This window comes from Molossus molossus, unplaced genomic scaffold (assembly GCF_014108415.1).
Source record: "Molossus molossus isolate mMolMol1 unplaced genomic scaffold, mMolMol1.p scaffold_m16_p_1, whole genome shotgun sequence".
NCBI classification, from domain to species: Eukaryota; Metazoa; Chordata; class Mammalia; order Chiroptera; family Molossidae; genus Molossus; species Molossus molossus.
Window position 1 is genome coordinate 125,374,377 of NW_023425344.1, and position 24,817 is coordinate 125,399,193.

Below are 24,817 nucleotides of genomic sequence, written 5' to 3' on the forward strand. Positions count from 1 at the left end.
AGAAAAGAGAGAGGAGGAGGGGAAGAGAAAGAGGGGAAGAAGAAAAGAGAGAGGAGGAGAAAGGAAGAAGGAGACAAATTGAGGGAGGGAGAAAGAGGAGAAAATTTGAGGGAGAGAGGGTCAGAGACAAAAGAGGGAGAGAAAGAAGGGTGTGATGAGGGAGAGAGGATTTCTGAGTAGGGCTCCTTTCAGCTCAATTACCCAGATTCCACACAACCAGTTTAAGTTCTGCTTCTTTTATACCTCAAGGCTGTTTTCAGTTCTTTAAATATTGGGGTGGGATGACAAACAAGAAAAAGTGCAGAGAGTTGAGTGCTGCTGGCCTTACAGTAGGTGCTACAGAGAGCCAGGGAGGTTTACCAACTGTATGTGTGTGTTTGGGGGTGGGGGAGTCACAAAAGATGTCAACTTGACATTTAAGCACATATCTGAATGAGAAAAATACGTGATGAAAGTATGGTGGGACACCTGCCAGACATAAATTACAGCTCAGATAAAGATCCTAAATGGGGACAGAAGTTTGGGTTGTTTTTTTAAATCCTCACCTGAGGATATTTTTCCATCTATCCTCAGACAGAGTGGGAGGGAAGGAGAGAGAAACATCAATGTGAGAGAGGGACACGTTGACTGGTTGCCTCCTGTATGACCACGGCCAGGGCCAGGGCCAGACCACAACCAAGACACGTGCCCTTGGCCCGAATCGAACCAGAGACTCGTTGGTCTGAGGGCCAAAGCTCTAACCACTGAGCAAAACCGGCCAGGGCCAAGTTTGTGTTCTTTAATGTACATTGGACATAGGGGAGAGTAAGAAAGAAGTGGATGTGACATTTGTACAATACTGTGACTTTCCACCCAGAAGCACAGTATATCTCATTCAGTTCTTTTCTGAAGCCTGCCCGTAGAGTTTAGCATTTTCTTTATTAAGGTATTTCCGTTTCCTAGGGCGACCATAAGAAATTCCCATATGTTGGGTGGCTTGCGCAACAGCAACGCAGTCTCATATTCTGGAAGCTGGAAGTTTGTGATCCAGGCATCAACAGGACTCTGCTCTCCTGGTGTTCCTTGGCTTGCAGCTGCATCACTCCAGTCTCTGCCTCTGTTGCCACAGACACTGTCCCTGTGCCTCCAAATCTCCCTCTCCTTAAAAGGATGATAATCATTGGATTTAGGGCCTACCCTAATCCAGGATGACCTCATCTTAACTCATGACCTCATCTACACCCCATTTCCAAATATGGTCACATTTGTAGGGTTTGGATTGGCGTGAATTTGGGAGGATACTCTCAAAACCACTGTAGCATGCTTCTGGCCACTTCCTGAACTAATAAGCCCTTACTTTCTTTGTTGCAAGCTCTTGTTCATGTCTTATTAGGCTTTGATACACACAGACCTTTAGTCTGGTAACAATATGCAATATCACATTAAACAACTATAGCACCCATTAATGCCTACAAGAAGAAATGATGTTCAATAAGCACCTTCTAATACATTCTATCACCAGAGACATGTCCATGACAAGAAAACATGTTTCTATTTCCTTTATTGTCATATCAGTGAGGCAGGTTAGTAAGAAACTAGGGAAAGTCCCTGGCAAGTAGAATGAGGAAACTAAGACAAAAGGCTGAACAAACGGCCCCGAATGGCTGAGCAATTAACATTCAGCTAATAAATCACAAGACTCTATCCTCTCTAACTGAAGATGCCAAAGAATAGATGGTTTAAATCACCACAGTCAAGGAATTAGATAACATCAAACCAATTACAACCAGACTAATCCAAGATAGAGGTGAAACTAACCATTATACACTCATTTTAATACATCAGCATATTAAACAACACACCTCAAAATCGAATGACTATTCTGTTCAGATCCTCCCCTAAAATTCCTGCCTATAGAAAATATAACAGCTTTGCAGGCAAGTACCAGAATATGAGAGTCAAATAGATTAAATCACTTTTGATCCTGACCCCAGCAAGACCACAATCTCCAAGGTCCATCAAGCCTGAGAACTGGAAAGAGTAGGGCTGCCCAGAGGTCACCTTCTTGGATCAGCCAGACTATCTGGATCTGCAGAGGGGGGAGATGGTGGTATAACTGAAGCTTCTCCTTACCAAAGGGAGGTAAGACCAGGCCTCTACAACTTGGAGTAGTCTGAAACACCTTCAAAGGCCCAGGGGCCTGTCTCCATCTCCTGTCTGTTTCATATCACCTGTTCTCATGGCATGTTAACATCCCTGTTGAGTGTTGTATATGATTTTGTATTTTTTATTTCATTTTAATCTATTTTAAATCAATGGAATCTAATTTTTAAATTTTATTGGAATTCACATTTTAAAATAAAAAAACATTTAAAATAATAATAATAAACCTTTGACCAGTGGGGGTGGGGTGGGGGATGGGCAGGGAGAAAATAGATAAAAGCCTCAGGACAAAGGACTCCAGCTCCAGCTATTCTTTGAGCATGCCTATGCCCCCCTTTCTTCAGGTGTGTCCTTTGCTTCTTTGATACTAAGCTCTAACAGTCCCAATGAGACTTGCACCCAGTGCAGCAGTGAGCCACAGTAGCTCATCCCCGGCTCACCCACTAAGCCTGTCTCCAGGGGCCCTTTCTTTACCTCACTGTCCCAAGCTTTAACTAACTTACTCTCACTTTCACTTGGATTTGTGTCTTAAAAATCCTCCTGCACGAGTCAAGAACCTGGAGGTCACCTGAAATTCAAAATGTCTCAGACCATGGCGGGGCAGGGCCAGCTCCCAGAATGAAAATGGTCCAGTAACATCAGGACCATTGATTCAGACCAAATCAGTATGGCTTTATGAGGGCAGGAACCAGGCTTTTAGTTCTGACATACTCTTTGTGTATAATGCCTGACTGGTAAAGTAGGTGCCTGGTGTTTGGACCAACCTGATGAACAAACCATCCACAATCAAAAGGACTGATCCAGAGGAAGAAATGACTCTTCAATTGTCATGTGACAAAAACCCTATCTCACAAATTTGCCAAGTGTCCTTCTCCCATGTCTAATCTATGGAGGGCACAGAGTCCTTCCCTCCTGTTAGCTTGTAGGCACAAAGGCAGGAACCATGTTCCCTACACTGTATTTATTCCCTGAGCACCAGAGCCACATATGGCACAGAAGAGTCTAATAAATGACACTTTCCAGTTAAAGTCCAAAGCATTTTCCCACTGGTCTTAAAATCTGGGCTCCTCACTGAGGCCTGCAATTCCAGATGTGAGTAATTCTTCTCCAGCCCAAGTTCCAACCAACCTTCCTTCCCTACACCTCTTCCTCTAAGAAGCTCTCTCATAGTTTCTCCATGGAGATCCCTACTCAAAATGTCACTTCCATTGAATTGTCCCTTCCTAGTTACTATCACACCACCTTCATAAAACTGATCACAATCCATGTACACTACTTATATGCTTACTTATTGAGCCTCTGCCCCAGCAGCGCATCCCCAGGAACACAAGGACCTAGTCTGTCTTCTCTCCCCTGTATCAGTCAACACTGTCCAGTATAGTCCATGCTCAATGAATATTCGTTGAATGACATTATTATGTACACAAAAGCCCTTGTTAAAGTCTACTCATTACAAACAAATACACATTTTCTAGACAATATTCTACAATAGAAATTTGGTTTTGAGTTTTGCTCACAATTAAGAGGACACGACTTGATGTAGGATACTGCAGACAACTATCAGAGAGAGCTAATAAACACTTGGGTCTCTGGAATGCTGCAACACAGGTTTTTCCAAATTCTGTATTTACTTTTTAATTGCATGGGTGAATAAATCTGTTCTGAGTCTCAACACTAGTCCCAGCAATTCCAGAACTAAGTTATTTATAGAATAATTAAATATTAGGAGTAGAAATGCTCTCAGAGTAATCTGGAGAGTGACACATTTCTTTATGTTAAAGATGAAGCAATTAGAACCCAGCAAAGCTCAAGACTTGCCAGACCAAATGTCCTAGTGTCCTGATGAGGCCTTGTCCTCAGGTGTGCTGACCCTGTAGCCATTGTTTGACCATGCGCTGTCCCCAAATGCTGTTTTTCTCTTTGGAGTAGACCCTAATTCTTTGTTCCTCCAAAATGCAACTCTTTTAAATAGACCTCAAGGGCTGGTAAGTAGGGGGCAGATTTGGAATGCTTGCACATGGCCATGTTTTCCATCCTCCTGGACTGATGGGAAGTGCCACACAGCAGGAACAGACCTCTTCTCTTCAGAGGCTGGGATTCCAGAGCTTCTGTCCTGTAGGCCTAAGAAAGGTCAATTAGGGGTTAATAAGAATGAAGCACCATTTTCCAAACAGATCCATTTGGGGTGGATTCCTACACCCAACTTCACTATTTTCAGATTTTCCATATCCATCAATGTGAACAAGAACTCAAAAGCCAGGTCCAGGAAAACCCAAATAGAGAACAAGCTAGACATTCATTTGCATTAAGACAGACTCAGGGGTTGAATGGGCAGTAGCTGAAACCTGAATACTCCTGCCTTTCACATAAGGACAGCTCTATCTACCAATGGCCAAACTTCTTTAGCAAAGGACCCTGGAAGAGACAACCTATTTCCCTCAGGGAAACTCATAATTAGGCTTGGACTTGTCTTTTACAGCCTTCCTACATCCAGGCACAATAGCATCCAACAATCGAGATAAAAGCATGGCTGAAGAGTATGTTCAAGAACAGAGTAAGGTAGGTGGTGAAAATAACCAGCAAGTGTATTTCTGAGGCCAGCCAAGTTCACTGAGTGATTCCATGAGGTAAAGTAATTTGTCCAAGGTCACACAACAAGTTAACTTTGGACTAAAAAAACCCAAGGTTCGACATCAAAGTTACAACTAAACTACAGAACAAGCATCATTCAAAACCGCCTGAAATCAAGCTGAATGGAAGTCCTACAACTACGAGTCTGGTAGGAGGGGCGGAGGCACGATGGGCTGGTCCCACACCCACACCCATGTGTGGCGGATAAAAATCAGGAGGATACCTCGTCTGGGAAGGTCCTCCCTGAGGATCTGAGGGGTTCCTGTCCCACACCAGACCAGGAAGAGAAGTCCCCATAACTTCTGGCTGGAAAAACCAGCGAAACTGAGGCTCAGGGAAGCTGACGCGACTGGAGCCCTAGGCAGCTCCTTAAAGGGCCCGCGCACAGACTTATCGAAATCACTCCCTCTAAGCTTGGAGGGGAGGCAGCTTGAGGGGCGCCAGAGACATACAGGGAAGAACTGAGCTGTTTGGCACTGGAGCAAGGGCTGGAGAGGGGGCTTTCTCCTGGACAAACATGCTGTTAGAGGCCTTTGTTCCTTTGGTGAGCCCTTCCCTGGGGCAGCAGACAGTCGCCATATCTGGGACTCCAGCAACCTGGCTCACACTGGTAGCCCTGCCCTGGTGATTCCCTGAGGCCCCGCCCCACCCAGCTTTCAGGCCCACCCAAGCTGTTGCTACTTGCTTAACCATAGGATTGGCCTGTCTTGGATCCTGCTTCAGGTTTTCCTAAATTCTTTCAAATAAGCAGCATCTGGTCTCAGATGGCCCCATACCTCTCGTTAAGTAATACACAGAAACAAACACTGGGAGGCAGCCAAAATGAGGAGACAAAGAAACAGGTCCCAAATGAAAGAACAGAACAAAACCCTAAGAAAAGAACTAAGCAAAATGGAGATAAGCAACCTAACAGATGCTGAGTTCAAAATACTGCTTATAAGGATGCTCAATGAACTTAGTGAGAACCTCAGCGAACTTAGTGAGGGCCTCAAGAGCATAAAAAAGGACCAGTCAGAAATGATGGATGCACAGTCAGAAATAAAGGAGGCATTAACTGAAATAAAGAATAATTTACACAACTTCAATAGTAGAGTACGTAAATCCAAGAAGCAAAGCATTGATTTGGAATATAAAGGAAGCAAAAAACGCCCAATCAGAACAGCAAAAAGAAAAAAGAATCCAAAGAAATGAGGATAGTGTAAGGAGCCTCTGGGACAACTTCAAGCGTGCCAACATTCGCATCTTGGGGGTGCCAGAAGGAGGAGAGAGAGAACAAGAAATCGAGAACCTATTTGAAACAATAATGGCAGAATACTTTCCTAACTTGGTGAAGGAAACAGACATACAAGTCTAGGAAGCACAGAGAGTCCCAAACAAGATGAACCCCAAGAGGCCCACACCAAGACCCATCATCATCAAAATGCAAAAGGTTCAAGACAAAGAGAGAATCTTAAAAGCAGCAAGAGAAAAGCAGTTAGTTACCTACAAGGGAGTTCCCATAAGGCTGTCAGCTGATTTCTCAAAAGAAACTTTGCAGGCCAGAAGGGAGTGGCAAAAAATATTCAGAGTGATGAAAAGTAAGAACCTACAACCAAGATTACTCTATCCTGCAAAGCTGTCATTTAGAATTGATGGCCATATAAAGAGTTTCCCAGACAAGAAAAAGTTAAAGGAGTTCATCACCATCAAACCGTTATTATATGAAATGATGAAGGGTCTTTTTGAAGAAAAAGATAAAATATATGAACAAACAAAATGGCAATGAATACATATCTGTCGACAATGGAATCTACAAACAAAATGAACAGGCAGAACAGAAACAATCTCACAGATACAGAGAACATTTTGTTGGTTGCCAGATGGGAGGGGGGTTGGGGGAATGGGTAAAAAAGGTGAAGGGATTAAGAAGTACAAATTCATTGCTAGACTGACAAACCTCAAAGGGAAAAGGGTTGGGGGGTTGGAAGAAATAAACCAAAGAACTTATATGCATAACCAATGGACACAGACAATAGTGTGGGAAAAGGCGGGGGGAGGGGGGGGGAGGAGGGGAGTTGGGCGGGTCAATGGGGGAAAAATGAGGAACATCTGTAATACATTCAACAATAAAGATTTAAAAAAATAAATAAAAAATAAAATAAAATAAAAAACCAAGGTTTCATTACAATACAAATCAATACCAACATTAACATAATGTCAATGTCATGCACAAGTTCTAGTTACATTGAATAGCTTTGTCTAAATCAACATTCACTTTGGAATGCTATTTGAAAACTTATTCATATAAAGTTCTTCAAAGGAATCAAATCAAGTCACTAAAGGACACAGGAAAGCTGTTAACACCATTCAGTAAGACACCATGTCTGTGTTCATTTGTCCCTGTAACAGTTTCTTCCAGAATGCCTTCTGTAAAGACCTACAATGGACAATACAGTTGCCAGGACAAGCACTCACCTGTGAGTTCACAGCTCAGATTTGCAGCGATACAGATACACAGCTGCCTCCAATGGCTCTTTCAACTGAGAGATGAATAAAAGCAAGTCATTTTGGTGCCGATCACTGAACTCTTGAAGAAAGTTTCTAATGAGAAGTGACACAGTAGACGTTTAGCAGCTTCACATATACAAACATAGTAAGAAAATCAGACAGGAAATATTGGAAAGCAAGCTTGCTTACCTGCTCAGGTCCAAACTCCATCACCAATTCTGTGGCTGCCGGTATTCTTACACACCCCTCACCTGTGAGCTGAGGCGTGTCTGGCAGGTGCAATAGGTGATTTTTTTTTCAGGTGCAATAGTTCTAGTAACTCTGCATTCAGTAACAGCAAACCATGACCTTAATGAAAATGTGTATAGGGCTTTGCTTGAAATCCATATAGCTTAAAATATAAATCCCAAATAAGTTAGATATCCTTTCCCCATTTCAGCTAAGGGCATGTTTTTCATTTCCTACTCCCTTTCAACAAAAGTAGGGGGCTCTCTGGATGGCCTTTCAGATGATCCACATTTCTAAGATCCACCCAACATAAGTCTTGAGACACTACAATGAAGTCAAGGGAATAAAGTAATTAAAGATAAAATAAGCCACAGATATAAATGGGACGCGCTCTAATAGGTCTCTATTGTGCAACCATCTTGCTGGAGATTTCTAAGAAGTCTTAATATTTCTTTGAGTCACTCAAGACTTCCAGGACTAAGAATACTTTTCCACCGCTTTGGAAAATTGGTTCCATCAGCAGCCATAAAACCTGTTAAATTTTATATCAATATTTAAAAAAATGCAGCAGGAAGGCAGGCACTAATTTGTTCTATGCTTTATTTATTTAACTTATTAAATACCTACAATGAACCAGAAATAAAACTTTGTTGTTAAAAAAATTCAAAGCTGTAAAATATGGCCCCAAAGTGAGAGGTTACCAAAAGCAGCTGGAAAAGATAGAAATCATTCACTCCCAAAATTCTGCTTTGCAGCTCAACTGAAGATCAAAATCCCCAGAACCAAGGGAAACCCCAAGATGCAGAAGCCCCTGTATAATGCCCAAGGAAGGAGCTCGTGAGTCCAGCCCAGGATGGAGCGGACAATAGCCCAGGCTCTGACCTTATACAGTAAGGCATGGGAGCACGTCTTGATCTTGGTAGGATCTCCCAGGTTGACCTCCAATTTGGTTTTAAATTCCTGGCTTTTTTCCCTTTTCCCAGTGGAAAAAAAGGTAAAATAAACCAAAAGAAAAAAACTTCATTGGGATATACACTCATTCTCCCAGTGACTGTGTTAAGTCAAATCTAAAATTAAAGTCAACAAATTGTGTGGTTTTCTTCATCCTTCATTAATGATGAAAACTGTGCACTCAAAAACTACATTAAGACAATGTATTCCTAAAGAGTAATCCAGCTTTAATCGTAGGGCATTGAATCACCTTGCAAACAAATTACAGCCACTATAATTTATCAATAGATACTATACTTGTACTGTTGTTGTTTGGTTTTGTTTTTTGGCGCTTTTTTTTTTTTTTTTTTTTTGCAAACTTAGAACCAGAGAACAAAATGTTGTCTTCATTATCGTGTAGAAAAATAAAACAAACCTAAAGCATCTACCTATGTGTCAAGTGATTCATAGTAAAATCTACACTTACAGCAGAGTTTTAAAAATCCTTAGTGCAAGAAACATGACCAATTAATACAGATCAATACTTATTAATGAATATGGAAAATTTTCCTATACAGAGGTAGAGTCCAGTGCACAAGGCTAAAACAATATTCAATAGTCTAAGCAAAGACTGAGCCATGTTTTATGGGATTCGCTTTAAATTTTAAGTTATCAGACTATTGTACATACAATATATAGACTATACAATTTTAAAGTAGTTTAATAAACTTCACAAAATAATAGTAGATGCATTGAAATATTTATATAATTCAATTTTCAAATATCAGTCAAATAAAAGGAATAAAAATAAGATTTCTGCTTTTAAGGCAGAACTACTTTCCTGAAATGGATCAGTAAAATAAGATACTTTACATGAGAGGAACTAATTTATGCTTGAGAGGTATTCATATTCAGCTAAGAAAATATGTCCCTTTTTAAGCTCTATAGAATAGGGAATATAAAATGATATTTTCTAAATTTTAAGATCTCTAAAGTTCTAAATCCCAGTCTTACTTGAAGAGAGATGCTGATTTTGGTACCCATACAGAGTATATCAACACAATTACAATGGAAAAAATAATTAACTTTTCCTTTTCTGCTTGCTTGCTTTTGAAAGTTAGGTCAGAAAGAACTTGACAATATTTCTGATCCAATTATGTTACACATGACACAAATTTCATCGAAACCTGACTAGCACTTTCAACTTGGTGTTCTTGGGATTTCAACTTTTCTGATTTCCTTTCATTTCCAAAGGGTATTAAAGACTAATAATATAAGATTCCAAAGTTCTCTGAGCTCACATAGAAGGAAGGTGAAACACAGTATCTGCTGCATTTGCCTCATAGAGACTTGAAAAAGGAAAACAAGTTAGAACCTGTCATTGTGACCCAAGAAAATAGCAAAAATCCAAAGCATTCTATGCTTCATTGATGCAGATTCTTAGACTTAATATTAAATTTACTCTTTGATATTTGATCATTAACCCTTCTGATATAAAAGATTCTTATCTAGTCCATAAGGATATTAGGGATAGTCAGAAAACAAAAAAGTATGGTCATAATTAATGAAGCATAAACTTTCACAGTTTGAATTTTGTATAACTTCTCTAAGCACCCACAATGAAAATGTAAGTTTCTTTTTTATTCAATAATTCTGTGAAAAATACCTCAGTAAATAGTAACATTTTGCTCTTCAATAATCTTCCCACTGGACTACCCACCCCACCCTCATTTTTTAATTTTAGATTTTTTAGAAAATTTATACAAATAGACTAACTTTGATTTAAAGTAAATATATAAAAATTGACAAGGATATTGCTTGCAACAACAGATGTGGAAGTAGAGGAATGAACTGGGCAGACAGTACAAAAAAATTGCTCCTATTCAGTAACTTCAGGCAAATACCTAGCACTCTGGAAAAAAATCTCAACCAAGGACAGCCCCTACCACACACTGTTTCCTTGGCCCACAAGGTATGACTGATTTATAACTAGGACTTCAGGTCATATTATAAAAAACAACTGCATGAAAATTGGAAGGAAAGGCACAAGCACCCATGTTATCTAGATTTGTGTGTGTATGTGGTGGGAGGTTAAGAATAAAGAAGGAAAGGGATACTTTTGGTTCAGTACTACAGTCAATTTTGTCAGTGTTGAAGAAAAACTGTATAAAATAAAATGGTAGAGAAGTATAACAAGTGTGTCCTACTTGTGAGGAAGAAAGCTCAGGAGACAGCTCGCAGGAGTAGTGCAGAGAGAAACAACCAGTACTATTTATTTGGATGTCTGTGCCACGATACAAACTATATTCTCTGCTCTGTGGGGCCAAAACCAAAACAGAATAAAAACCAACAAAAATCCCCCAAATACTAAAAAAGCAGCTAGAAGGAATGCAAGAAGTCGTCAAGAACAAACTGGCCCAGACGGAGGTGATCAAGGTGGCACTCTTGTCTTTAATGCACTTCTAACTGTGTTGCCTACTGTTCTGTTTACTATGGAATCACCTACTGACCAGATGGGGGTTTAAGAAATGGCCATGTCATTTAACCATTTTTCCTGCCTCTGCAAAACTTCCTTTTCCCTTTATTTCCTCCGCCAGGATTCAAGTCTTTTTCCTCCAGGAAGGAAGTGCTGTTAATGACGACAGGGCAAGGTGTGAAACAGGATTTCCAGAATACTAATTTTGCTTCCCTCGAAGCCTGGCTGCGTGTGGGTCACACAGCTCTAAGGCAGTCATCAAAGCAGCCTGATGGAGCTATGAATCAAAAAGAAAAAAAAAGGAAAGAAACAAAAACAAAACCACCCCAAGTCTGTCTTTTCTTAAACTAAAGAAGCTGAGGGATGGTACAGCCGCCAGTGGGGATGCCCACAGTTAGGAGATGATGGCCGGGGACCACCTCGGCAGAGTCAGATTGTCAGCACTTGCTGACCGCTTTCTCGTGGGTCTCCTCAGGTCCTTATACTTGTCCTCGCAGAGGCGAGAAATGGCCTGATGGACAGAAGAGAGATAATTCAGGTCAGGGCTGGACCCTGGAAGCTCCCTCCACCCATTCACTCATCCAATACCAAGCACCGCTGTAAGCAGCATCTTTCTAGGCACGGAGGACACTCATGAACAAAACCAAGAATAGGCCCTGCCCCATGTGGTTCATACCACAGCCCAGACCTGTGTCACAGGGTGGGATACAAAGGAAGTGTAGACACAGTCCTGTTTTCAAAGTACTTACAGTCTAACTGACAAAACAATTTCAAAATGTGAAACAACTATAAGACAGTGTAGCCTGGGGGTCAGCCAGCTTCAGGTTTAATGCTGGCTCCCCACTTAGGGGTGTGTGACCTAGATATGTGCCCCCATTTAAATCCTTAGCATCCTTGTCTGCAAATAGGGCTGAAACAGCACCCTCCTCACAGGATGGTTGTGAAGCAGTGGAGCTCCATGCTGGACCTGCGCAGGGAGAGCACAGTACTTGGCCACGACCAACCATTAATCAGAGACCAAGTCACAGCAGAAGGTGAAGAGTGTTTGAGTCACCTTTAGACCACTGCCGCAGAAGAGAACCAGAGGGCGCACAGAAACATGGGATGCAGACACAATCAACACTGTCTTCATTTTGCTGATAAGGGCAGGGACACTCTAGGTAAAGGGCTACAGCTAAAAGCAGAGCCAGGCCTGCAATGGGATTGGAATCTGGCCATAGCTCTCCCAAGGGCTCATACCACCCCAGGGGGCTTGTCCCAGGCACATTCACCTGACATCTGTACGATGATCCAGGGGTGGGAGTGACATTACTAAGCAAGGATGAGGTCTTTTAACTTCCACACAATTCCAGAGAAAGGCCAGGGATTGTGCCAGGGCTAGGGGGACAGACACAGTGTTCATCTGCCAGGAAGTCAGTCAAGGAAAAAAAGCATAAAAGCAGCCACCCACTTCTCACCCTGTGCCCTGATCAGATCCCATCAGCTCTTGCTAAGACTGCAGAATAATCCATGAAGTTGGTCTCCCATTTCAGTTAAAATTTTTTATTTATTTATTATGTTTATTGTTTAATGTCTGTCTCCTCCCAGTAGAATGCCAACTCTATAAAAGCAGGCTCTTTGAGCTCTGTTCATGACCATTCCCAGGGCAAAGCTGTAACCAGCACCTGGTATCAGAGGGCCCTGAGTAAATATGTATTGAATGGATATTTAAGTTCTAGTCAAGATATGCACATAACAGACGCATGGATATAAGAAGGGTATGGTAAAAATACTAAAAACAGAGGGGTATAAGCAAATGATTCTATTTTGGGGAATCCTTGAAGATATACTCATAACTGAGGATAGGCATCAAAACTAGGCTTTAAGGGCTGTGCTTGAATGGGGAGAGGAAATTATCAGGAGGGATCCAGCATTTTCAGCAGAGCAGTGTGCTGGTGTGGTGAAAGGTGGCTGAGGGCACAGCTGGGGGATAGCTACCGGCAGGCAGCAGCAAATGGAGAAAACAGAGCTGACTGAGCCTGTCTGACACAGCTGCTCACACACTGGCTGGCTCAGGTATTATTGTGTGGTGATGCAAAACTGCCAGCAATTTTAAAAATTAACATTCCAAAACCTACAACTGCATTTTAGAAAAGCAATTCCATTGGCAGCTTGGCAGATAGACTGGAGGATAGACAGGAGTCAAGATGTCTTCCTCCAAATGAGAGGTGAATCAGGGTAGCAGGCAGGCTGTAACATTGAGAATTCTTCGTTTGAAATATGTTTCACACATGTAATATTGGTGGCATATTTAAAGAGAAATTAGATTCCTTAAGGGCATTAGAAAAATCCATTTTTAAAAGCAAATTATTTTTGTTTATTAAACTTCCTAAGATTACCATCTGTTGTTTCTCAGCTTACAAACAGTATGAGTCTGAATGCAATATCATAGCAAATTAACAATGTGCTAGTTTATTCTAGATTTTATTATACAAACTGATACTAGCTTCATTCACATCTTCCATGTGCACAGAGGAATACTAGTTTATTTCAAAGAGAAATAACCCTGCTAATAAAAGGACCACTTTGCATTTGCCCTGGTTCTTGGTGAAGTCTTTGTTTGTACACTCTACCCTGCAACCATCATATCAAAACAGCCAGCCAATGGGACAGCTGAATAGGCACAGAACTTCAGGTTATGGCAACTCCTATGAGGTCTCGGTCTTGCTTTCCATTATGGGTTTCAAGTTTGGTAACCAAATGGACTAACAGGAAAGCTGGAATCTGGAAAACAATCAAACCCATTCCTAAGAAATGATTTCAAAGGGGCACCATTTGCTTTCCCAGAGAGTGCTCCAGTCCAGCCCTATAGAGAATGGGAAGGTCTATGCCTCAAGAAGAAAGAGAACATTCGTCAGACTACTGGCCTTCCTCCTGCCTGTGGGGCACTCGGCATGGCTGCACCAGGAACAGGTGAGTTCTACTCTCTTTCCACTCAGATAAGCTAACAGAGTAAAAATAGGCACAATTCCCCCAGTCTCAGCCAGCCTGGGTGCTCCCTGTTTAGCTAACCTGAACCACTAAATATTCTCGCTCTGAGAACCACAGACCTGCTTTCCTTCAGGGTCTAGTGGCTCCCAGGAGCTCTAAGCTCTTCTCCTCACCTCAGCACTGGAAGAATGACATGAGCCCATCTCAGCAATTGAGGGGTGCAAGGACTGCTGCAAATACTAAAACAGGGTTCATGCTCACCCTGATAACAAACTCTATTTCACGTGTGTGCTTGCAAAGGTTTGACAATATGTGCCTTGGAGCAAGTCCTCCAGAGGAAGGGTTTTCCATTTTTTGCTTCTGAATACAAGAAAAATGGGAAACTTAATGAGCGGTCTCATTCCAATGGCTGGTACACAATGACAGAAAAGTGGCCAAATTCTGAAAACCTCACTGGATTTTTATTTTAAGCCCAGTGCTGTGCATCCAGTCTTTTCCAAACTTAGTTTTACTAACTTTCCTTTCTAAAATTAGTACTATTTACTTTTTAAATTTTTATCTAAATTTGTTGCTTTCTTATGCCTGAAATCCACAGTTTGCTTAATCCAAACCCTCTTCCTCCCACCTCTAGACCTTGTTTTGTTTGAAGCTATTAACTCTGGTAAGCCACCTCTCTGGCCATCTTGATTCTGTACTGATCAGGGGAGGGTGTTTCACTAGAGATAGAAAATGGGGTAGGCAGAATGGACCTCTTGGGTCTCACCTATCTTGGGACATGACTGTACCATCTACTGCTTTGGTCAAAAGTCCTATGGAATGAGACCAACACATGGTGTGTGGAGATGAAAATGCAAAGAGCCTCTACACACCTGCTCTGGAGGAGGGGAGTCTCACCAGTGAGCCTTGTAGAATCCCCATCACTTTTCATCCAGTTCAAAAGTAAGATGCAAATATGGAGCTGAGCTCCATACAAATATGAGACACAAAAGTCATACAACTTAACAATGTAGGCTTTAAACCCAGACCAAGGCCAAAGGGGCTGGCCCTAATTCTAACTGGGCAATGGGGAAAAGAATTTGAAAAAATAAAAAGCAGAATCAGTCCTTTTTGAATTCCTAATAACTAGGGCTTTCTAGTATCTTTTTCCATATATATATATATATATATATATATATATATATATACTTAAAGATCATTTTTTATTTTAAAAATAGAATCAATGCACATTAAATAAAAACTAATATTAAGGTTATTTAAAATACAAGGTTGTACAAATTATAATCAACTAAATTAATTGACAAGCTCTAAATCCAGGGTACCTTGCCCTTATTTTATAACAACACAGTGGAAAAAATAACTATAGTAATCACACTCTTCCGTGGCACCCAGATGACAAGTCGACAATAGTGCACCCAAAACCAATATGTTACCTCAAGCTTGTGAGCCCTCTCCCTGCTCAGGGGCTCCAACGGAAAGCTCAAGTTATTTGCTTCTGCCAGAGACCGAAGATCAAAATAATACTTGGCATAAACACTGGAAGGAACATTGATGTTGAACTGGAGCAATTCAAGAAACTGTCGCTCTAGCTCATTCCTGCAAAGACAAAAACAGCACACATTTAGAGGCCATCCTAGGCTGCATGGGTGGTGAAGGCAAGTTGCGGGACACCAGATTCCAGAAAAGTGAGTCTCAGGAAGAAAAGGCATCTAATTAATTGCCTGGCTGGACACAAGAGTTGTAGTTTAACCACCAGATTGGTATTAAAAGCCGAATCACTTGATTGGGTGCCCACAAGGATGAGGCTTGATTAAATGAGATGATTACTTCAGGGTAATTTGTTTCACTGAGACCTAACACACACATACCAGGCTCTGGCTGCAAAAGTCAGTATGAACCATTGGGGTAGATGAAGCAGTAAAGAGATGTCAAGTGCAATCTAGTGAGGGCCTGACAGCGCAGTCCAGAGGAAAGACCTCTGCCAAATGTAGAGGATGCCTTCCCTCAATGCCCTCCCCCAGCTCCTGGGAAAAGAGAATGGAAGAGCTGCTGTAGAGGTTCCTTAGGCAAAGGAGGAAGGGAAAGTGAATAGCAGCCCCAGCCTCTCTCAAAGAAAACTCACCAACTCCAAAGAATGAAAGTCATAGTTCCTAATCCTGGGCACATACCCTATGGGACTGCAGAAAAATGACTGAGGCCACACCCAGTTTCTGATTCAGCAGGTTTGGGGTGAGCTTGAGAATGTGCACTTCTAGCAGTTTCTAACTGGACACTGATATTGCTGGTCTTAACCACACTGTGAGAACCACTCCACCATAGAGAGTGGTCAAAGAACAAACAAATGTGTTAAGATCCATATGGCCAACCCATTTATATTTGATAAAAACTAATGATGGGTAGCCACAATAAATTTTAAAACTTCTACTTTGAGAATATCCACATGTCAGTTACCTTTTAAATTAGGTCTATTTATCAACAGTTACCACCTAGAGGATGAAGAGTCCTCAGTGATCTATTCTTGAGCATTGATCCTGGGTTCAGCACTCAGTTTCGGTGACATTCCCCTCCCTACTTCTCCTTGGAAGCACCCGGTGCCCCCACAGCACACTACACAGTGCTGTATTTCTGTTCTCCCACACACTCCACTATAACTGTTGCCTTAAGTCAGTTTCCCCTACTTGTTTCCTCATAGCTAGAAACCAGGACATCTGATTTCACATGCCCAGCCCCTAGCACAGTGCCTGACACAGAGTTGGTGCTCAATGATTACTGTTAGTGAATGCAGCAACCAAGCTCAGTCTGGGCAGGGGGATCAGGGAAGGCTTCATAGGGATCATATAAATGAGAGTTGAACTGAATTAGGCAAGTGTGGAGCTCTGGTGGAGAGAACAAGGGTTGGGGTTACTTCCAGTTGTGTGGGTCCACTCAAACCACCCTCATGCTTACAGGAGACCAGGAAATGTTGTCATCATCTCCTGTGAATGGAGCTGAAAGGCCCCAGTGTCAGGCCTTATCCTTCTTGACCCAGCCTCTGCAACTCCCCTGAACAGAGCCTCCTGTATGCAGGCCCCTGAATTTTTCAAGTCTCAATCTAATGTGGTACCATCTTATTACTATGGTATCCCTGAGTCCCAGTCTGTTGCTGGGGAGCCACCCTGCTAAGCCATCAGAGACCAACAAGGTCTGTGCCCCAGTCTCATGCTACTGTAACAACAGGGGACAGAAATGCTGAGAAAGTGAGCAGAAAAGACGGGATGTGAGCACGGTGGGTAACTTTAGTGAATGAAGCTACTGGGTAAATTGAAATTAAGCAACTTCAGCAAGCCATTATCGAAGGCTTGCGTGTTACAGATGGAAAGATCAAGAAGTCACACTCAGGTCTTTTAAGAGGAAAAACAGTATAACTTGCATGATGTTTCTATACAGCCTAGTGAAAAAATGAACAAGCTCAGAGTGTATATATTGTGCTACACTTTATACTTTTATAAAATTTACATTACTTTGTTTTATTTGGGATGATTTTTATTTAATTTTTTTTAAGAGCGAGAGAAAGAGAAGGGGGGTGGAGAGAGAAACATTGATGTGAGAGAAAAACATCAATTGGTTGCCTCCTGTACCCACCCAGACCGGGTACCAAACCTGCAACCTGGGTATGTACCGTGACCAGGAATCGATCGAACTGGAGATCTTTCAGTGCACAGGGACGATGTGCAACCAACTGAGCCACACTGGCCAGGGCAGGATGATTTTTACTTTAACTGACTTTTATTCATGCCTCATTTAAATGAGATCTAATAAGAGATCTGTAAAATACTGGAACCCAGGTAAAATTTTAATAAAACAAGAATGTCAACAGATTCAAGGTGGTACAGAGTAGGCAGAAGTTACACTCACCTCCTCCCAGAACCAAAGCAGATTTATAACTAAAATACAGAAAATCAACCTGAATAACCAACTAAAAACTAGCTGAACAGAAGTCTTATAACCAAGGATTTACAGAAGAAGCCACACTGAGACTGGCAGGAAGTACGGTGATGTGAAAAGGGCTAGCCCTGCACATATGTGTGGCAGCTGATAATCCGGAAGGATAACTCAGCTACAAAGGTCCCCCCTGAGGAGCAAAGGGTCTCAACCCCATGCTGAGCTACCCAGCAGAGCACCAACCAGTCAGTACTGGGGAAACAGAGTCCACATAATATCTTGCTGTGAAAATCACTGGGGATTCTGTCTGCTAGGGGGAGACAGGAGTATATTAGAAACCCAGGTGACCAGAAAGGGTCAGTACATAAAATTTTGTTTACAGACACTCACCCTGAGCTCCAGCTGTGTCTCAGAGTGAGTCTAGGGAAAGACTGGTTTGTGTGGCTACAAGAAGGCGGCTGACGGGACAGCGACCAAGGTCCCTGTGCTGAGTCCCTTCCCACATCACCTACAGATGCCATCTTTCCTAGGTCAAGCACTCCCCTCCATATGGCATCAGCCTGGAGAACTGAAATAGCCCTACCCTCCCAAATGCCTGTGGCCCTGCCCTGCTAAGCTGAAGCCCTGTAAAGGAGTCAGCTGGCTGTGGCCAGCCTGCGCCTGTGGTGCAGACTTTCTTGGAGGGATCTTGAGGAGGTCCCACCTTGCTGGGCTCACATCTTGCAAGGGCCATGTTTTCCATATGTTTCAACCAGTGCCACCATTCCTGTGCAGAGCCCTTCCTCTGCATATCCAAGTCTATCTGTTTGAGCCTGATGAACTCTTCTGGCCTCACTCTGACACTCCCTCAGACCACACCCCACAATAAAGGTTCCGAAGGCCCTAGGTAGGCTTTGGTGTACACTACACTTTTGCTGGGTGGCCTAAGACCCAGCACTGGCACTGAGTTAGAATCTCTATCAACCTGGTGAACACCACTCACCCCCACCTGGTGACTCACTGAGATCCTATCTCACACAACTTGTACCACCAGAGGCTCTTTCAGTGACTGAGCCTAGTGGGCAACTAAGAGGTAGAGGCGAATCTTGGGGTGTCTTAGGCCTTTTGCTGACCTGCTCCTGAACTCAGTGCTGGTGGAAGCAGGCTTTGGAACACAGCTTGGCCCCTCCCACATGCACCCCAGCCCAGCAGAGGCAGCCACAAACTGTAGATTGCTTTGTAGCTCCAAAAAGGTAGCCCAGGGATGCACACAGGTACCTTCCGAGATTGACCTTAATTGGAGTCCCTTCCAAGAGGCCCCAGAAACAATACAACCAGTAATGGGCTTCAGACAACATCAGAGCATGACCCAATTAGCTCCACAAGTGTCATATCCAAAGGGAGATCTCTACAGGCACCAGACCTTGCTGAGGCAAATTCCACTTCACCCACATAGCAGCTCATACACTGTGGTCAGGGTCAATCCTCACAGTCAGCCATGCTGAGGATTGACACCACCCATGAACAGGCCAGCAGCAATCAAGACTAAACTACACCAGGAGGATGCACATAACCCACACAAGGGTCATTCCTGGAGCACCTAGATCAGGTAATTAGAGAGCTATGTCACTGAGCCCCACAAGACACCTACTGTATTAAGGCCACCTTACCAAGACTGGGAGAAATAACAGAAGTTGACAACAAGATCTACCTAATACACAAAAATAAATACAGAGAGGCAGCCAAACATGGGAAGAAAAAAAAACAAACAAATCCAGGTACGTGTCCTTGACCAGGAATCTAACCCACAACCCTTCAGTTCACAGGCCAACGCTCTATTCATTGAACCATACCAACCAGAGCAGACCTAGAGGTTTTTACACTAAGTGAAATAAGTCAGTCAGAGAAAGACTAGTATCACATGATTTCCCTTAAATGTGGAATCCAAAAAAAACAAAATAAATGAACAACCAAAACAGAAACAAACTCACAGATATATCAAATAAATCGATGGTTGCCAGATGGGAGGATGGCTGAGGGACTATGTGAAAAAGGTGAAGGAATTAAGAAGTATAAATTGGTCATAATAAAAACAGTCACAGGGATGTAAAATACAACATAGGGAATATAGTCAATGATACTATAATAACTATGTATAGTGCCAGATAGGTACTAGACTTATTGGGGTGATCATCTCATAAATTATACAAATGTCTAATCAATATGTTGTACAACTGAAACTAATACTGTATTTGAAAAAAAGTATTTAAAAAAAAATAAATGTTCTACTTTCCACAAAACACTGAAAAACTCAATTTGGTCACCTTCTTTGCCACTTTACAACAAGAATCATCTTAGCCTCCAGTGTCCAATAGCATATTCCTCATCTCTGACCTATCACTTCACAAGCACCTTTAACATTTGTTTCTGGTGACATTCTGTTTATATAAACTCTAAGATTACAGAAGTCTCCTCTATAACTCCTCTCTTTTCTTGCTGAGTCCTTACCAGAACTGCCTTTAACACTGTATTTCTATTTATCATCTCTTTGCAGCAATCTAGGGTTTTTCTAACATGAGCCTCAAAACTCTTCTCCCATTACCCAGTTCTAAAGCTGCTTCCACATCTTAAAGTATTTATTACAGTAGCACTCCACTTCCCAATACCAAAATCTACATTATTCTCTGGTTTGTTATAATAAAATGCCACAGACTAGATGGCTTAAATAACAGAAATGCATTTTCTCACAATTCTGGAGGCTGAAAGTCCTAGGTCAAGGTGCTAATAGGTTTGGGTTTTTTCCTGAGGCTCCTCTCCTTGTTTTGTAGATGGCCATAATCTCCCTGTGTCCTCACATGGCTATCATTCTGCCATGCTGTCTGACTCCAGTCATATTGAATTAGAGCCTACCCTAATGATCCCGTTTTAACTGAAATACTTCTTTAAAGTCCTTATCCCCAAATATAGTTACATTCTGAGGCACTGGGGGTTAGAACTTACACATATGAATTTTGAGCTCTTCATGCTGGTATATGCTTTCCCTTACAGCACACACAGACTTTCCCAAGCAAGCCTTAGAACACAACAGCATTAGGGAACAGATTTCTAGATCTGTAACTTTCATTTATCTCTCTTAAAACTGACCTGCCTAAGGATACACCAAATGTACACGTTCTTTTTCCCTGTTACTCTTCTCCTACTCTGGGAGGTAAGAGATTAGTCACCTACCCTTACCAAGTTCATTGTCCCAAGGAGAAGAACCTCTGAGAAGGCAAGTAAAGGGACTTATTCCACTATTTGGTGTGAAAAAAAAAAAAAAAAAAATTCTAATGACAGGCTAATAACTTAGGTGGTTTCCAATATCTGCTTTTAACAAACAGAAGGAGTTGGTAGGCTCATTTAAACAATTTTTACTGATAGATGACTATGTGATTTAACATATAATTCTAAAAGCATTTAAAGACTCACTTGAGTGACACTATTACAAGAACCTTGGAAATTCATGTATTTACTTACATGAACATGTTCTCTCAGCTCTCATGTTAAAGGAATCTGCTCCCTGCCCCCAATGCTCTTCATTCTTCATTTTTTCTTTGTTTTAATGCTTCTGTGGTATTTGTAATTTGCATTTTGTATCTCATTCCCTTCCAGAAATAGGATATAAATGATGAAAAGATTTGAGACCTACACTGACTTGAGGTATTTCAGATACAACTTGCTCATGGTGGGGAGGCCCCTCTATCTGCTCTTACACAACCTCAGTACCTCCACCCACACCAAGTTACTGGTCGTTCATCCTCTACACAAAGGAAAAGAGACAACCTTGATGTGATCCGTGTGGTGTGCAATTCAGTCACATGGTATCAGGGAGCTGATTAGAGAACAACCCCCAATAAAGTAAAGTCAGCATTTCTTACACCTTGCATCCAAATGTCCTTCTTTGTGGTCTGAATGACAATTATTTTTAGAGCTGTTTTCATTTTGAAATATAATAAAAATTTTTACTTTCATTACATCAAAAACTTTTTTATACTTTTCTTAGTTTTTATAATAGAGAATTACAGACACAGTAAGGAGTTTTATAGGTCAGCAGCAGGAAATGGCTCTGCAACAAAAGACCCAAGAACATAAACAAATATGTTTCATAGGAGCCACAAAATGGGGTCAGTAACCGAGGCACAGGTGCCCCAGGTTGGTGAGACATCCATGTGACACCCACACAAGATAGTAGTCACAGGTACTGTGAAGATCCTGCATCCCCAGGATTATTGGGTCCAGGAACATGGATGTGGATTGAAGCACAGCTGAGAACCTCCTCCAGCCTAAAGCTTCCTCAAGAGAGCCAAACAAATAATATGAGAAAATATTAACCATGAACAATATCAGAAGTTCCTATAAACCAGGGGTGGGGAACCTTTTTTCTGCCAAGGGCCATCTGGATATTTATAATATCATTTGTGGGCCATATAAAATTATCAACTTAAAATTAGCTTGCTATATTTGGTCAAACATTTAATCAACTCACTCTTAATGTGATGGCTGGAACTGCTTCTCTTTGGTAAGGTGTGTGATGTTAGCTGGTATTAATGATTTTGCTACTTGCAACTGCTTTTCCAGGTTTGTGTCAGCCAGTCTGGAGCACAGTTGACTCTTTGCAATGGTAAGTTTTGAAAAGAACTACTTGTAGCAGTAAGTTGTTCTGAACACAGATCCATAGTTCAATGTATGTCTCCTCAAAGTGGGAAATTCATCATTACTTACGTAATATTTATAGAACTCAAGCAGTGGGAGGTTGTTGTACTTAGCTTTCAGCTTACCATCGCTTTGCAGCTGAATGATTTCATACTGTAGGTTATCAGGAACATGAGCTGGTTCCACATTGAACAGTGCAGCAAAGATGTTCAATTCCATTAATTGATTTTTCATGTCCTTGAATCTTTCATTAAATGCCTTAATTAGTTTTGCACATTCACCAGCATATTCAAGTGTCTTAGAAGTCTTTTGTCATTACAGAGTGGGGAGATGCACCATGTTATTCCTTCCAAGTTGCACTTTCTCCACAGCCTTAATTTAGCTTCAAATGATTTCACGTTTGAAAGCAGGGAGCTGAGAAGCTGGCTGGGGCCCTGCACCTTGATGTTTAGCTCTGAGAGGTACTTAGTAATGTATACCATGAAGGCTAAATCACACAGCCACTTGCTATCACTGAGTTCCCTGACAGGTTTTCCCTTCAGATCCATGAACTGCTTGACTTCATCCTGCAGTTCATAAAACCTCATGACCATGTTCCCATGACTCAGCCACCGCACATCACAGTGATAAAAAAGATCACTGTACTCAGAGGCAAGATCATTAACTCCTTAAACTGGCAGCTGTTAAACCCTCTACTTTTTTGACAAAATTTATGCATGACACTACTGTTGACACTCACAATGTTGAGCCGCAAAGACTGTGCACAAAGACTTTCTGGGTGTATGATACAGTGACAAAGAGTTAAATCACTTGGATCAAGATTGAGATGAAAGGAAGATGGCGACAAGCAGGACTGGAGAGAGGGTGAGCGTGTGAGAGAATGAGTGAGTGTGAGAGTGTGAGTGGACGTGAGTGCGGATGAGCAACCTCAAGCAGTGCAGAAACATGGGGTAGAAGGTTCCAGTGCTGTGGACAAGGAGCAGTCGGCTACTGTGGTAAGCAGCTCGTTAGGGTGTTTCTCCCCGCGCAGCCAGGTGGCCCTGACATTTTGCTTCCCTGGGATTTTCTGGGAGGAGGCTGCAGGAGCGACCTGAGCCCACCAGGGCACCTTGAACCATCGAAGCAGTGGACCCCGCTGTGTCAACACAGACCAGTGTACAACAGCGGTGCTGGCAAGGTGCCTGCTGCAGAAGCCACAAGTGGCTGGAAGCCCAGCTCCACCCCCCACAGCAACAGCCTAATCACAGCCAAGACACAACCCCAGCAAGAGAGGCTTGAGAGCAGACATCCATCCCCAGGCAGCAGCAGCATAGATTGGCAGCAGCAGCAGCAGAGGCTGAGCAGGAGCTGAGCCTGACCAGGCAGCAGCACTCCCCAGCCACCAGCTGCTGGACCCAGGCCTCCAGTAAGGCCCGCATAATACAGCTGCCTGTGGCACTGGCAGGGACTGTGGCTTCAGTGGGACCTGTGTGACACAGCAGCCCGAAGCACTGGCAGGGCCTGCGGCTCCAGTAGGGCCTGTACAATATGGCTGCCTCAGGCACCTGTGGGGACCACAGCTCCAGTGGGACCTGCACGATCCCGAAGCAGCACCTACCACAACAGATCAATACCAGCCGCCAGTAGTCAGTCCTCCAGGACCAACAGCAGGCAAGAGGCGCCACACACTAGAACTGTCCTGGAGGCACAGCAACCTTATTTGATACACACTGACCTACCTACACATCTCAACATTCCTCACCAGGTCTAAAAGTACCAGACAGTTAAAATGGAAAGACAAAGAAGCAACACCCAAATGAAAGAAAAGGAGGAATCACCAGAAAAAGAAATACATGAAATGGAAGAAAGCAATTTGTCACATAAAGAACTCAAAGCAATGATTTTAAGGGTGCTCAAACAATTCAGTGAGAACTACAAGCAACTTAACGAGAATTATAGAGAGCTCAGCGAGAATTACACCACCTTTAAAAAGAGGTAGAAGTTATAAATAAAAATCAAGTGGAAATAAAGAATCACATAGATGACATTAAAAAAATATCTTAGAAGGATTCAACAGCAGATTAGAAGAAGGTAAAGACCGAATCAGTGAGTTAGAAGACAAGGCAGGAAAAAGACCACCCAAATAGAGCAGCAAATTGGAAAAAAATTAAAAAACAGGAGAAGAGTATAAGGGAGCTTTGGGACAACACAAAGCATAACAACATTTGCATCATAGGGGTACCAGCAAGAGAAGAATCTGAAAAAGAAATAGGAACCTGTTTGAAGAAACAATGACAGAAAACTTCCCTAGTTTGGTGAAGGAAAAAGTCACACAAGTCTAGGAAACAGAGAGTCCCAAGAAAGATGAACCCAAAAAGACCCACA

At 42.2% G+C, this 24,817-nt stretch overlaps 1 protein-coding gene across 6 annotated transcripts in view; it reads right to left on the reverse strand.

The window, feature by feature from the left end:
• Positions 1-7,572: 7,572 nt before the first annotated feature.
• The window catches only part of CCNY (cyclin Y), a 290,463-nt gene continuing 273,218 nt past the window's right edge, over positions 7,573-24,817 (reverse strand). For 4 of the 6 annotated variants that reach the window (XM_036261749.1, XM_036261741.1, XM_036261763.1 and 1 more), the window contains 2 exons: positions 15,295-15,457; positions 8,793-11,405 (listed from right to left, as the gene is read on the reverse strand). In XM_036261749.1, coding sequence (XP_036117642.1) covers positions 11,289-11,405; positions 15,295-15,457 — 280 coding nt within the window. In that variant the 3' untranslated portion in view covers positions 8,793-11,288. Of the gene's footprint in view, positions 7,609-8,792; positions 11,406-12,165; positions 12,272-15,294; positions 15,458-24,817 lie in introns of those variants that run through there. The other 2 variants (XM_036261746.1, XM_036261758.1) reach the window with 2 other exon arrangements.